Consider the following 15593-nt stretch of genomic DNA (forward strand, 5'->3'; position numbering starts at 1 on the left):
CACACACCCCACATTTCCTAAAACAGGCATGTCCAACAGGCCGATCATGATCTACTGGTAGATCTCTGACCCTTCAGTGATCTACTCCCCCTCCCCACAAAAAAGCTCAATAACTTTGCCATTCCTAAAAAAAACTCAAGAACTTTGGCTTTCCTAAAAAAGCTCAGCAACTTTGGCTTCCTAGCAAAAAAGTGGGCCATCAGATTAAGTTCCACTATCGGACTGGGATTCAAGACCCTCCACTTTGTTTTATATAATCAAATTTTGATTGTGTTTTGTGTATATCGCAATGCTCACTCAGTTTCATTCATTCATATATTCAGTTCCAATCATTCAGTTCCATTCACTCATTTGCTCCCTAAAAAAAAGCTCAACCACCTTGGCTTCCCAAAAAAACTGTTTTTTCACAGTGAGTAGATCACAGTCTATTGGGAGTTGGATGTCCCTATCCTAAACGGGACCAAGTTCATTTCCAAAGGATTGATATTTGCCGTTCTGCTCAAACTCTGCTGTACGGGCTCTCGTGCTTAATTTACTAGTGTTATTAGAAAACAAACCACCAAAGAGGGGACGATTGTTATGAGCTGAATAAACTGCAATAAATTGTCAGTCCTGAATACCTTCCCTCACTTCCTTCGTTGTAGCCTTGTGCGTTACACTGACATTTGCTGCCATTTTATTGTATTGTAGTTTATTGTACCACTGGTCCCATGAGCTAGGGATGATGGAAGTTGTAGTCCCACAAGAGCTGGAGGGCCAAGTTGGGCAATGCCTGCAAGGGTTTGACTTTACTCCCAAAGGCAGCGCACTCTTCCTTCGTCTTACAAGACAGGCGGATGACTTTTTTATTCACATTGCAATCTGCTTTCCCATACATATATATACCACATTTTTCTGTCTATAAGACGCCCCCATGTATAAGACACCCCTTATTTGGGGGGACTCTGATTTAAGAAAATGGGGGGAGATGCCCCCCGTGTATAAGACGCCTCCAATTTTGGACATTATTTTTTAGGGGGTGTTATGTACTGAGTTGAATAGGATCCAAACTGCAGCAGTCTGATTGGTCCTAGAACAATAGGATCCAAATTGCAGCAGTCTGATTGGTCCTAGAACAATAGGATTCAGAATGCAGCAGTATGATTGGTCCTAGAACAATGCAGCAGTATGATTGGTTGGCAGAAACCACCCAATCATGCTCCAGATATAAGTGAATCCACAACCTGATTGGCTTACAGTAGAATTCAGAATTAGCCAATCATGTGTAGCCCATTGTGTAAATAATGTATATAAAGCAGATACTTTGAGGGGACTTTCATTCATTCCTCCTCACCACTATGAGCTGAATAAAGAGCATGAAATCACTTTGCGACTCTGAATATATTTCAGGGGGGAAACCTAGTCTTATACACGGAAAAATACGTACTCAAAGTGGCTCAAAACATGGCAAGAATCAAAACCCTCTGCAGGCATGGCCCAACTTGGCCCTTCAGTGAATGAATTTATTATTACAATCACAGACCAGTTCTGGCTCACTTACAATCTCAGGAAAATCATAAAAACACAAGAGGGATACATTGAATGGCAATTGGGTCTAACAGGGACAATACGGATATAGCAGTAGTTAAAAACATATAAGTTAAATCTTAACTTGGAAGAAGCGGACAATTTGGATCCCTTCCAGTTGTGATCCAGGCCTCACCATGGGACTGAAACTGCCTTGGTCGCGCCTGTCGAGGGGACAGAGGGCAGGTGGGTGGGGGGGGTACTGTTTTGGGGGGACAGGTGGGTGTGGGGGGCTCCCTGGTCCTGAATGGGGTAACTGTGCCCCTGAAGGACCAGGTGTGCAGCCTGGGAGTCATTCTAGGCTCGCAGCTGTCCAAGGAGGCGCAGGTCCATTCTGTGTCCAGGGCAGCTCCATCTGGTACACAGGATGAGACCCTCCCTGCCCTCAGACTGTCTCACCAGAGTGGTGCATGCTCTAGTTATCTCCCGCTTGGACTACTGCAATGCGCTCTATGTGGGGCTGTCTTTGAAGGGGACTTGGAAACTACAATTAATCCAGAATGCGGCAGCTAGACTTGTGACTGGGAGTGGTTGCTGAGACCACATTGGCTCCCAGTACGTTTCCAAGCACAATTCAAAGTGTTGGTGCCTAGCCTGAAAGCCCTAAACGGCCCCATCCTGTATACCTGAAGGAGCATCTCCAACCCCATCGTTCAGCTCAGACACTGAGGTCCAGCTCCTAGGGCCTTCTGGCGGTTCCCTCTGTGAGAAGTGAGGTTACAGGGAACCAGGCACAGGGCCTTCTCAGTGGTGGAGCCCCCACTGTGGAACACCCTCCCATCAAATGTCAAAGAAAGAACCAACTCTCTGGCTTTTAGAAGACATCTGAAGGCAGCCCTGTTTAGAGAAGCTTTTAATGTTTGACACACTGTTGTATTTTAATATTTTGCTGGAAGCCGCCCATGGTGGCTGGGGAAAGTTAGCCAGATGGGTGGGGTAGAAATAATAATAATAATAATAATAATAATAATAATAATTCACTAAATAATAATATTTCACTAAAATATAACCTAAAATTGTCATTTAAGAGCTTAATCATTTTGGTAGCACAGCTTGTTCCCTAAGTTTTATGGCAGTCGCACGGAATTTGGCCACCCTGAGCGTGATCTCTGGATCCTTGTCCTCTACCAGGAGTTTTAGACATTGAAGTTCGGACCCATTTGGATAGCAGGGGTGATAAATGCCGAGCGTAACAAGACATGAGAGACAGTTTCTACCTCCATCAAGCCGCAGGGGCAGACTCCTTCTGTGTATTATGGATTACCCGCGAATCTGCCCTGCAATAAGGCAGATGGCAGCATGTTGAACCTGGCGAGGCCCTCCAGCTGTTTTGGGACTACAACTCCCATCATCCCTAGCTCACAGCGGTCGGGGTGATGGGCATTGTAGTTTACAAACGGCAACAGCAGCAATTCGTTCCGATAACGAATTAGGGTGGAATGGTGGCAGCCCTGAGGGAAGCGGGTCCTCCAGCTGTTCGGGGACTACAATGCCCATCGTCCCTGATCACTGGTCCCGTGAGCAGCAAGCGACGAGGGGCGGGCCCGAGCGAGCCCTCCTCTCTGCGCACGCGTAGAAGCTCCCACCACCACCCCTCCCCCTGCCTCCCAAGGACGTCGAGAAGAAGCGCCGCCTCTCGCGCCTCTGTCGCCCTTTTCCCGCTTTCCACTTCACGTTCCCGGCAGCCCTAGCGCCTGGTGACGCGAGAGGGGCGGGGAAATGGGCGGGCCCGTCCGCTGAGGCGAGGGAGAGAGGCGAAGAGGCGGTGCTTCCTCGGCGGCGGCGGCGGCTGGTGACCGAAAGAACCCGGAGGCGGAGGCGGGTCCGAGGGGTGAGAGACGGCAGGGAGCGAGGGTCCGTCGTCGCCCAGGAGGGTCCTCAGGGATCTCATTCCCGGCGAGGGGCCTGTTTGGGGACTACAACTCCCATCATCTCTCACCGCTGGCTACTGGTAGCTGGGGATGATGGGAGTTGTAGTCCCCAAACAGCTGCGAGGCGACCCGAGCCCGAAACAAAAGCGGGCCTCTTCGGGCTTGAGGGGAAGGGGCTGCGCTCCTCTGCGGCTCCGGTGGGGCGGCGGCTCGCCTCAGCCTGAGCGTTCGCGCGCCCCCCGCCCCTCGGCGGGGAGGGGGCGATCGGGGGTCTCTGGCCTGGGTGGGGGCTTCCTGGGGGAAATGGCTCTCGAAAAAGTAGATGACCATCGCTGAGGGCGAGGAGGGCCTGGCTGTTTTGAGGGGGGGTCGTCGTCGTGCCTTTGGCAGAATTGCGTCAGAGATGACCGCCGTAGCTGTTTGGGGACTACAGTGCCCATCATCCCTGGCCACTGGGGCTAGGGATGATGGGATTTGGAATCCAAAAAACAGCTGGAGGGCCAAGTTGGGCCATGCCTGGGCCAGAAAGGGATGAAGTCTGTTGCGAGAGAGAACAGCAGCGGTGTCCTTGTTCTACTGTCCTGGACTACAATTTCCATCATCCCTGACCACTGGTCCTGTTGGCTAGGGATGATGGGAGTTGTAGTCCCCAAAAGAGTTGTAGGGCCAAATTTAAGGCATGGCCCAACTCGGCCCTCCAGCTGTTTGGGGACTGCAACTCCCATTATCCTTGGCCACTGGCTAAGTTTGGCCATGCCTGCTGGCAGTGCAAGGGGTCTGGTAGCTCTGTTAAAAAGAATGCCACGGTTGGCCACGGCAGCCCCTCACCTAGAGGGGGCTTCAGCAGCAGCAGGGGCCGTATCCTCAGAGAGAGCACGTATGGATCAGAAGGTTGGACTCTGCTTGTGTGTCCCCCCCCCTCATTTTTTGTCTGCTGTTCCGGCCAATCGGTACAAGATACCCCTGCCGCTGTAAACACTAATGTGACTTGGTAGCGTTTTGTCAAGGGTGCAAGCTAGATTGGAGAGGGCCGGAATCATGTCTCCTCGTCTACAATATTCCGTTCGGTTTGTCTCCCATTCATTTCTTTGGATTTCTCTTCGCTGCTTGGTGTGCCTGAAACACATCTGGAGGAACGTGCTTCGTTAAGCTCCTTGGCCAGGCTTCCTCAACCTCGGCCCTCCAGATGTTTTGAGACTACAATTCCCATCCCACTAATTCTTGTTTTGATTGCATTCTAATTGACGCTGTCGTCTGGGCTAGTTCAAGTTTTGCCAGTTTTGAATTGTGTGAGTAGATCACAGTCTCTCGGGAGTTGGCCACCCCTGCTTTTTCCGATAACAATGACGTGATTCGCAAATGTGGCAGGCTTGCAATTTTCAGGATTAATTGGCATGGCTATTGTGAATAGCTGCTGTGGGATCTCATAGATGCATAAAAGCTTTTGGCCTACAATTCCCATGACCCCTAACAGGACCAGTGGTCAGGGATGGTGGGAATTGTAGTCCCAAAACAGCTGAAGGGCGCAGTTTGGCCACCACTGCTCTAGCTCAGGCATGGCCCAAGTTGGCCCTTCAGCTGTTTGGGCTGGGCGTCCATCAATATGTGGATGATAGCCAGCTCTACCTCTCTTTTAAATCAGAACTAGTGAAGGTCCTGTGTGAGTGCCTGGAGGCGGTTGGAGGATGTATGGCAGCTAACGGATTTTGGTTGAATCCTGAAAAGACAGAAGTACTGTTCTTGGGGGACAGGGGTCGGGTTGGTGTGGGGGATTCCCTGGTCCTGAATGGGGCAACTGTGCCCCTGAAGGACCAGCTGCGTAGCCTGGGGGTCATTTTGGACCCATGGAGGTGCAGGTCCGTTCTGTGTCCAGGGCAGCTTCATCTGGTATGCGGGATGAGACCCTCCCTGCCCAGAGCAGAACATGCTCTGGTTATCTCCTGCTTGGACTATTGCCATGCGCTCTATGTGGGGCTGCCTTTGAAGATGACCTGGAAACTACAACTAATCCAGAATGCGGCAGCCAGACTGGAGACTGGGACTGCAGAGACTGCATAACCCTGAAAGACCTGCATAGGCTCCCGGGACATTTCCGGGCACAATTCAAAGTGACTGTGTGGACCCTGAAAGCCCGAGGGCCTTAAATCCGGCACTGGCATAGATAGGTAGATAGAAAGATGATTGACAGTTAGATATAAGATGGATAAATAGATGATAGATAGATTAGATAGATGATAGATAGATAGATGATAGATATAGATGATGATAGATAGATGATAGATAGATAGATGATAGATAGATAGATGAGACCCTACCTGCCAGAGTGGCAGTTCCCTTGCTGCGAGAAGTGAGGTTACAGGGAACCAGGCAGAGGGCCTTCTCGGTGGTGGTGCCCACCCTGTGGAACGCCCTCCCATCAGATGTCAAAGAAATGAACAACTATCTGACTTTTAAAAGGCATCCGAAGGCAGCCCTGTTTCAGGATGTTTCTTAATGTTTGATGCTGTCTTGTGTTTTTATAGGTTTCCCTATAGGTTTGCCATAATGCTTTCGGATTCCTAAATTGCTGTGACGAGACGAGACAAAGCCTTCGGGCGAGCAGAAGGCGCAGTGGCGAGGACGACTCGGAGCCAATGCAGCAGCAAAAAAGGCAGCCAGAGTTAGTGGAAGGAAACCTTCCTGTCTTCCTATTCCCCACGGAGCTTATATTTTATGCGGACGACCAGTCGACCCATAAACAGGTGTTGACTCTCTATAACCCCTATGAATTTGCCTTAAAATTCAAAGGTGCGTCTCAGGTACAATTCTATTTAAGGGTTTGCTTGGGGAGGAGGGATTGTCTCAACTTCCTTTTATTTGTTTTCTGACCTGCCTTTTGCCTGAAGGTCCGTGGGTGGGTTACAAGAACTTGGGAGTCCGGATAAGGCATGGCCCAACTTGGCCTTCCAGCTGTTTTGGGACAACAACTCCCATCACCCCTAGCTAACAGGACCAGCGGTCAGGGATGGTGGGAATTATAATCCCAAAACAGCTGGAGGGCTGGAGTTCGGTCGTTCCCGATGTTGAGCTTCGCTTCTGTGCCAGTTTTCCTTGCGATTGGCTGACATTGGATGACGGCCCCTTTTCTTTTCTTTCAGTTCTTTGCACAACCCCAAATAAATATGTCGTGGTCGATGCAGCTGGCGCGGTGAAGCCTCAGTGCTGTGTTGACATGTGAGTAAAAAGCTGGTTTTTGGTTTGTTGCTTTGTAATGAATAGCAACCACTAAGCTGCCTTCCAGAGGCCATTCGTTAATTTATTAGATGTATAGTCCACCCTCATCAAGCCATCTCAGGGTGGGGAAATCAAAAAATTAAAAAATTGTCCAGTGGCACCTTAGAGACCAACTCAGTTTGTTCTGGGTCTAAGCTTTACGTCGGCATGTGCCCTTCTTCAGATACACAGAAACCAAAGTCTAGTATGAAAGAGGCCTCCCAGCGTTCTCACAGGCCCATATAAGAGCAGCGCAAACAGTTGGGCCTGATGAGCGTTTACTGTTCCCAACCCTAATCCTGCGGAAAGCCATCTAATTGGATTTGAATTTGATCCTGACTTGTTTTCAGGAGGTAATTTCGTTATTGCTTGATTTTATTCCAGTGTTACATATTTGGTGTTAGCCTCCCTGAGCCCAGGTTCGGACGGGGAGGGCGGGATACAAATAAAAGTTTATTATTTATTATTATTAACCAGACCCTGATAGATAGTGGGAGGGTGGGGCGGGGTTTTTCCCCAAAGGGTAGTAGGACTCCATGGGTATGGTCAACCTGTGGGCGACTGTGAACGACTGCAATTAGTCCGACAGGACCTGACCCTGTGCTCCGGGGACCAGTGTGGCTGGCATAGCACTGGGTGGACGTGGTCAGCAGGGGACCGATCCACTGTCCCTCGGACCTTGTGGGGGGCCGGACTAGATGGGGGGGGATGAATGAATTCCTATTCCCCACAAACAACCCAGAGATGCATTTTAAATAAAAGGGCGTATTCTACTCATGATTCCTGGACAGTCCGTGGGCCAGATTGAGAAGGCGATCGGGCCGGATCCAGCCCCTGGGCCTTAGTTTGCCTACCCATGGTATAAAGGAATACAATATTGATCTAGGAAAGAAAGTTTTTATAAAACATCGCAGAAATAAAATGATACAACACGCTTATGAGAAAGGGAAAAAACATGGAGAGGATGGGTAGTCATAGGTTTGTGACGAAACCCCATAATTGAAACTGTATGTATCTTTTGTGATCACCGATAGCTTTACAGTGGTACCTTAGTTTACGACAGGCATAGGCAACCTTGGCACTCCAGCTGCTTTGGGACTACAATTCCCATCATCCCTGACCACTCATCCTGTGAGTTAGGCATCATGGGAGTTGTAGTCCCAAAACAGCTGGAGGGCCTAGGTTGCCTATGCCTGGTTTATGACCATCATCTGTTCCGGAGGTCCCTTCGTAAACTGAAACTGGTCGTAACCCAAGGCACGCTTTTGCCAATGGGGCCTCCAAAAATGGGTCATTGTCCAAAAAATGTGTTCGCCAACCAAAAAAATTGTTTGTAATAAAAAACCACGGGTTGTAACCCGAAAAAGGTTCACAAACCGGGACGTGCACGTCTGGATTTGAATCGATCGTCATTCAAAACTGTCGTAAGCTAGGTTGTTCACAAACCAAGGTACTAATAGAAATGATTATGACGACTTGTTGTGCATATATAAATAATGAGCTGTTTATAAATATTAGAAGCAAGTCTATTTAGTATGGAGATGACAGGCTTCCTCAGCCTTGGCCCTCCATATGTTTTTGGCCTACAACTCCCATGATCCCTAGCTAGCAGGACCAGTGGTCAGGGATGATGGGAATTGTAGTCTGAAAACATCTGGAGGGCCAAGGTCGAGGAAGCCTGAGATAAGGTAAATAGGGTGATTTAGAAATGCGGAGATAAAAGTGATTGCATATGGTAGTCAGGGAGGAGAACGGGAGAAAGTCAAAGCTCAATTTGAGCAAAGATATATGTGATGAAGAAATTTTATTTGGTTGTTTGTTATAAAGCAGGCATCCCCAACCTTTGGCCCTCCAGATGTTTTGGACTGCAATTCCCATCATCCCTGGCCACTGGTCCTGTTAGCTAGGGATCATGTGAGCTGTAGGCCAAAACATCTGGGGAGCCGCAGGTTGGGGATGCTTGTTATAAAAAAAAAAGAAAATTTAATAAACATTATATTAAAACAAAAAAAGAGCAATAATGTGTTAAAAAAGGAAATGTGGCCATTCACGTCCTCCTCCCATTACAGCGTGATCCGTCACAGAGATGTCCGACCTTGCCACTATGGCGTGATCGACAAGTTTCGGCTCCAGGTCTCCGAGCAGAGCCAGAGGAAAGCGCTGGGGAGGAAAGAGGTCATCGCCACTCTGCTTCCAGCAGCGAAAGATCCGAAGGAAGAGGAGGAGAAGAGGATCACAGCGCATCTGGCAGAGAGCGTCTTTTTCGAGCAGGCTTTGTGCCAGCCAGGTAGTTGGATGGTTGGAACACCATTGCTTTTTGGAGCTATAAACCTGCCTCTTTCTCTATTTATTATTATTATTATTATTACTACTACTACTACTACTACTACTACTACTACTACTACTACTACAGTGGTACCTTGGGTTACATACGCTTCAGGTTACAGACTCCGCCAACCCAGAAATAGTACCTTGGATTAAGAACTTTGCTTCAGGAGAAGAGAAACCATGCAGCGGCAGCAGGAGGCTCCATTAGCTAAAGTGGTACCTCAGGTTAAGAACAGTTTCAGGTTAAGAATGGATCTCCAGAACGAATTAAGTTCTTAACCAGAGGTACCACTGTATTATATACCAGGGGTCAGCAAACTTTCAGCAGGGGGCCAGAGATGCATTTTAAATAAAAGGGCACATTCTACTCATGTAAAAACATGCTGGTTCCCGGACCGCCAGAAGGCAATTGGGCCAGATCCGGCCCCTGGGCTGTAGTTTGCCTACCCATGGCAGGGGCTGGCAAGTTTTTTTCATGGCAGGCTGGTCCACTGTCCCTCAGACCTTGTGGGGGGCTGGACTAGATTTTTTGAGGGGGGGGAGAACGAATTCCTATGCCCCACAAATAATCCAGAGATGCGTTTTAAATAAAAGGACACATTCTACTCATGTCAAAACATGCCGATTCCTAGTCCCAGTCCACCGGATTGAGAAGGCCATTGGGCTGCATCTGGCCCTCGGGCCTTAGGTTGCCTACCCTTGTTATATGCATTTGTGAATGTTTACTCAAACCCTGCCAATGAGTCCAACTCTCCTTGTTGTCTCTTCATATATATCATAAATGGTTCCCATTCTCTTTTAAAGTCTTTGTTGTCCCTCTCATGTAATTTATCTGTTCATTTTGCTAATTCTGCATATTCCATGACTTTCTCTTGCCGTTGTACTTTCTTGGCTTTCTTCCGTCTTCCGAGCTGGGGCTAATAGAATCCTTGCTGCTGTTGTTTCACACATAAATAATTTCCAGTTGTCCTTTCTTATTTCTTATTTATTTAAGCATATTTACAAGCAGACAATATGGAGGCATTTCCCCAGATCTGCCATATTAAGCAGCTGGTCCCTTACCTCCCTTGTCCTGACCTCGCCACAGTGACCCATGCGATGGTCACCCCCAGGCTTGATTATTGTAACTCGCTCTACGCAGGGTCGCCCTCAAAGCTCACCCAGAAACCCCAGCGGGCAGAGAACGCCTTGGCGAGGTTCCTCGCAGTGTCCCCGCTGCGGGACCATGTCCACCCAGCGCTGTGCCAGCCGCACTGGCTCCCAGTGGAGCACAGGGTCAGGTTTCAGGGGCTGGTTTTCACCTTTAAACTAGGCTTCCTCCACCTCAGCCCTCCAGATGTTTTTGGCCTACAACTCTCATCACCCCTAGCTAGCAGGACCAGTGGTCAGGGATGATGGAATTGTAGTCTCAAAACATTTGGAAGGGAAAAGGCTGAGGAAGCCTGCACTTAACCCCAAAAACCAAAAAGAGTAAAGGGAAAGGGTGAGAAAGAAAGGACTACACCCATTTGACTTTTTAATGTTTTATTTGAGAATATTTACAAAGAAACAAACAAACAAACAGGTACACACACTTCACCCCCCAAAACCAAAGACAGTAAAGGGAAAAGGTGAGAAAGAAAGAAAAGATGGAGGAGCACACCCATTTGACTCCCCTCCACCAGCACTTGTCACCTTGAGAGTCCTTTTAAGTTCTCATTCCCATTACGTATTATTTATCACTGCAATTACTTCTTTGATAGTATGATTACGGTGTAACATCAAGTCACCTTACAAGCTTAACCTTCCTCTGCTTGTCAATATGAAGAGGATGCCAGCAAGGTTGAACCTTTCTGTAAGGAAAAAAAGGATTTTATGGTTCGGAAAAAAAGGAAACCTTCCTCTGCTTGTCAATATGAAGAGGATGAACTTTTCTGTAATGTGTGTGTGTGTGTGTGTGTGTGTTTTAAATCAAGTCTTACCTCCTGGCTTCTCCCTGCCCTGCCTGGGTGAGGAAGGGAGCTGGCTGAGCACCATTTTCAGCAATCCCTCTCTGGAGCCAGCCCTTTCGCACCGCTCATCTTTCCCCCGCCGCCCTGCCTACTCATGAGAAGTGGCGGCAGCCCCTGGGAGGGTAAGCGTGGGGGATGGGGAGGAGGACTACTTGCCCACCTCGCCTCTTCTTCCAGCTCCCACCCTCCCTGGTGCTGGTTCTCTGGCCCGCCCCAAAGTCTGAGGGACATTGGACAAGCCTGCAGCAAAAAAAAATTTGCTGGCCCCTGCACCTCATTGGAAGCTCAAAAGCTGAACCTGAGCATCCCTCTCCCCGCTGGTGGTTTTTGGCAATTGGTATTCAGAGGAACACTGTTTTCCCCCATTGGAGGTCGAACCTAGCCCATGGGTAGGCAAACTAAGGTCCAGGAGCCGGATCCAGCCCAATCGCTTTCTCAATCCAGTCGGTGGACCATCCGGGAATCGTGTTTTGACATGAGTAGAATGTGTCCTTTTATTGAAAATGCATCTCTGGGTGATTGTGGGGCATAGAAATTCGTTCATTTCCCCCCTCAACTAGTCCAGCCCTCCACAAGGTCTGAGGGACAGTGGACCGGCCCCCTGCTGAAAAGGGTTGCCAATCTCTGAAGTCCTAGCCATTCTGGCTGGGTGGATTTGATGGGAAGCCCAATGTCAATAAAAGCAAGAATGTTTGGTGAAATGAAATGTTTAGGAATGAAGTGGATCTCATTTGAACTTTTTGTTAGGGTGGCCAAGACTGTGATCTACTCACAAAGTTAAAAACTAGCAGTGATCTACCCCGGTTCAGGTCTAAGTTGTTGAGCTTTTTTTAGGGAAGCCTTTAGGGAAGCCAAAGTTCTTGAGCTTCTTTGGGGGGGAGCCAGTGATGATGATGATGATGATGATTAATTTATAGCCCACCCATCTGGCTAAGTTTCCCCAGTCTATCAAGTGTTAAAAACAACATAGCATTAAATATTAAAAACTTCCCTAAACAGGGCTGCCTTCAGATGCTTTCAGATTTACCAGTTGGACATGCCTATGTTATACCATTCAAAAAACTGTGGGCAAAAAATATAAATTTTACAGCATGTTATTTAATAAGAGAAAATTACCTGAAAATGCACCATAGGTGGTATTTAGCACTGGAGAGATTGGCTAAAATGAACAGATCGCTTAGTAATAAGTGTTGGGAGATGCACAAAGCAGATTGGAACCTTCTACCGTATGTGGTAGACATGTTCAGAAAGATCTGGGACATGATCCATGAATAAATAAAAAAGTTACTAAGAACTTCACAAAGTAAAAGACCAGAAACATATCTTTTGGGAATATTGAACAGTGATATTCTAAAAGAAAAAACTCAATTTTTTCTGTATGCAACATCAGCGGCAAGAATTCTAGTGGCTAAGTACTGGAAGGGTAACCAGGTACTGACCAAAGAGGAGTGGCTATATAAATTATGTGAATATTTGGAACTGGCCAAATGGACGGATATAATAAGACTAAAGCCAATGAATACAGTCCAGGAGGAATGGAATTGCTTGAATGACTACTTAGAAAGACAAGGTTCAAATGTAAAAATTTGGCTGTGTCTAGAATGACCTGGTGAATGGAAAAGGGGAAATATACATATATACACATTTATATGTTCAGATGAAAATAATACTGAAATACAGATAAAATATGAAAGGTGAAAGGAAGTGCTGTGAGAGTGATAGAAGTCTATTATTATTTTGTAAATCAGTGTTTATTGTAATGAAATATGATACTTTATTCTTCTTTTCTGTCTACTTTTCTTTGCATTTTTTCTTTTTCTTTATTTTTTCTTTCTGTTTTATTGGATGATATTCTTTATGTATGGTTTTGTTTTGATGTATTTACTTTGCAATATAATAAAGATTTTTTAAAAATGTTTTGTTACTTACTAAATTCAATAAAGGGGGGGGGAGAGAAAGGAAAGGAAAGAAATTGCCCCTTTCCATAGTGTCAAATGCCTTTTCCTTTTTCCAGAAAACAGAATTGCCTCATCGGGGCCGAGTTTGCTCACCGTGTTCCTCGGAATCGTGTGCATTGCGGCTCTCATGCTTCCCACGCTGGGAGAAGGGGGTTCCCTTGTGCCTCTCTACCTCCACTTAAGTGTGAATCAAAAGTTAGTAGCGGCTTACGTATTAGGTACGCATCTTTTTGTCGTCATTTCGAAATAGGATTTGGGGCCGAGTGTAAAAATGAAAACGTGTAAAGAAACATAAAAAACAACCCTATAATCGAGTCACTGCGTGAGGGCCATGTCAGCAAATTGCAACCAGGGTGGATCAATGTTTTTTAAAAGCAAGTTTTTTAAAATAGGATTTTTTTATTTAAATCGGATTTTGGAAATAAAATGCCTTTGGAGGAAGAATCTTTCTATAGTTTTCTGTTTAGGTTACATTATAGTCCAAAGCAGGCTTCCTCAACCTCGGCCCTCCAAATGTTTTGAGACTACAATTCTTTTTCTCTTTCCAATCAAGTACAGCAGAAAAGCTGTCCAAATGGAAACAGTCAACTTATTAAACCTCACCATCATTTCATCCTTATCTGTCAATGTATTTCTTATAGTAGAACCAAATCAGTCATTTTTGATAGGACTGTAAAAACTACTCTGAAAATTTACGATTCCAAAAAGGAAACCTTCCTCTGCTTGTCAATATTAGGAGGATGCCAGCAAGGCCAAACCTTTCTGTAAGGGAAAAAAAAAAAGATTCAAACCAAGTCTTACTGACTAGTGATTTAACTGATTGCAACTGAAAATAAATTTGAGCTCTCTGACATTTCGGCATTTGTAGAGAGATGAGTTGTGTATGTAAGATAAGTTGTGTATATGTAAACCACGTTTCACAAATATTCACAAACGTGCTCCAGGTGAACAAGCTTTCATGCTCGTGCGCCCCACCTAACAAAACTCTTGGTGTGGGTTATTTCTCAAGTTAAGCCGAAATAACTGGCTTTTTTCTTCTGATTCTTGCAGGTCTCATCACTATGGTCATCCTGAGAACATGAGCGATAACACAATTGGATGTCCATCTTTTTTCTCCTATTTTTTTACTGCCTTTTAAATCCGCATCCTGAACGTGGGCCTCTGACCTCCATTTGGGTGCAAAAATCATCTGGCGATTTGCATCGCTCTCTTTTTTTTCTTTTCTTTTTTTGAAAGCAAAGTTTTAACTCCGTTTTCACCGGAAAGACTCACGCGCTCGGAGGTGCTTTTTGACTGATGAAATGGTTGAAGGAAAAGGAATCGAAAGAAGCTTTTCTACCTACGTCTACCGTGCAAAAATCTCATTTGTGCTTTCTTTTTAAATTGCATGTTTTTAAATTCATGTCAACTTCAGTGTTTGACCGCCATAGGAGCCGGCAGTTCTATCTGCAGTGTTCATTTGCCTGTAAGTATTGCAAATTTAAATACAGATAAAAACGCCTGGATGGCGGAATTGAAAGCCGCTTGCCCGATGGTGGAAGCTGCCGTATTTTTCCGTTTATTTTTGGAGACTCCGGTTTAGGAAAGCGGGGGGGGGGGGTGCCCAGAGCATGGGTAGGCAAACTAAGGCTCTGCCCAGTCGCCTCAGGATCCAGCCTATGGACAGTCCGGGAACCAGCATGTTTTGACATGAGTAGAATGTGTGCTTTTATTGAAAATGCACCTCTGGGTGATTTGTGGGGCATAGGAATTCATTCATCCCCCCCCCCAATAGTCCAGCCCCCCACAAGGTCTGAGGGACAGTGGACCAGCTCACAGCTGGAAAAAGTTGCTGACCCCTGACGCCCTTTTTAGAAAAGGAGAAAAGAGGACAAGCTTTTGCAACCATACAACTACACCAGATGAATTGTTGACTGCCAAATTGGCGACACAGATTTTTTTATTTTTTAAAACTAATACATTATAGTGGCTGGATCCCAAGGTTTTTGCAACAGGAGGTGCTTGTTCTGCGCATGCGTGCGGCACAGTAGAGTGCTTCTGTGCATGCGGCAAAACCCGGTAAAATACTTCCAGGTTTGTCGCTTACGTATCCCGAAGTTTACGCAACCAGAGGGTTAGGTAAGCTGAGGTACTGCTGTATCTGCACTTCAGGGCAGGTCATGCATAGCAGGCGCAGGCGTGGCCCTCCAGCTCTTTTGGACTACGACGCCCATCATTCCTAGTTAACAGGACCAGAGATCAGGGTTGATGAGAAGTGTAACAGCTGGAGGGCCAAGTTGGGCCTTGCCTGTAGTAGGGGATAGCTCCTTCCGTTTCCCATGACAACTACATCTTGTAACTTGGTCTACCAATTGAGAAGAGGGTTTGCCAATGGAAACCTATTCATTGATTCTATCACTACTGTATTCTCAAGCGTGGGTGCCAGTGGTGAGAGTTACAAAGTGTGGGGAAACACGCTAAAAACATCCTTAAAAAAAGCTCAGCAACTTTGGGGTAAAATTGTAAAAAGTAGCTCTAAAAATTAATAATCTTTTTTTTAAAAAAAATATTGATTTTTATCCACTCTAATCCATGGACATTATTGTGAAGCCTTTGGCAATGCTGGACACAGCTCCCCTTAGACTAGA

General features: G+C 46.5%; 2 protein-coding genes across 7 annotated transcripts in view; one reads left to right on the forward strand and one right to left on the reverse strand.

Annotated features, from left to right (window-relative positions):
• Nucleotides 1-3202: 3202 nt before the first annotated feature.
• On the forward strand, nucleotides 3203-14510 carry MOSPD1 (motile sperm domain containing 1). Of its 2 annotated transcripts, none has more exons than XM_083595503.1 (6): nucleotides 3203-3397; nucleotides 5960-6224; nucleotides 6575-6650; nucleotides 8759-8976; nucleotides 13023-13184; nucleotides 14017-14510. In XM_083595503.1, exons 2-6 carry the CDS (start codon nucleotides 6071-6073, stop codon nucleotides 14046-14048), a joined length of 642 nt encoding a protein of 213 aa, XP_083451629.1. In that variant the 5' UTR covers nucleotides 3203-3397; nucleotides 5960-6070; the 3' UTR covers nucleotides 14049-14510. The 2 variants fall into 2 exon arrangements, with proteins under 2 accessions (XP_083451629.1, XP_083451630.1); XM_083595504.1 differs by lacking the exon at nucleotides 3203-3397 and adding an exon at nucleotides 4530-4726.
• The window catches only part of LOC310754048 (P2R1A-PPP2R2A-interacting phosphatase regulator 1-like), a 36849-nt gene continuing 31780 nt past the window's right edge, over nucleotides 10525-15593 (reverse strand). For 3 of the 5 annotated variants that reach the window (XR_014543563.1, XM_083595497.1, XM_083595495.1), the window contains one exon: nucleotides 10525-10849. Coding sequence is in view for 2 of the 5 variants with exons in the window: in XM_083595497.1 (XP_083451623.1) it covers nucleotide 10849 (1 nt within the window). In the remaining 3 variants the exon portion in view is untranslated. Of the gene's footprint in view, nucleotides 10850-10893; nucleotides 13729-15593 lie in introns of those variants that run through there. The other 2 variants (XR_014543564.1, XR_014543565.1) reach the window with 2 other exon arrangements.

Source organism: Podarcis filfolensis, assembly GCF_964270895.1.
Source record: "Podarcis filfolensis genome assembly, chromosome: Z".
NCBI lineage: Eukaryota > Metazoa > Chordata > Lepidosauria > Squamata > Lacertidae > Podarcis > Podarcis filfolensis.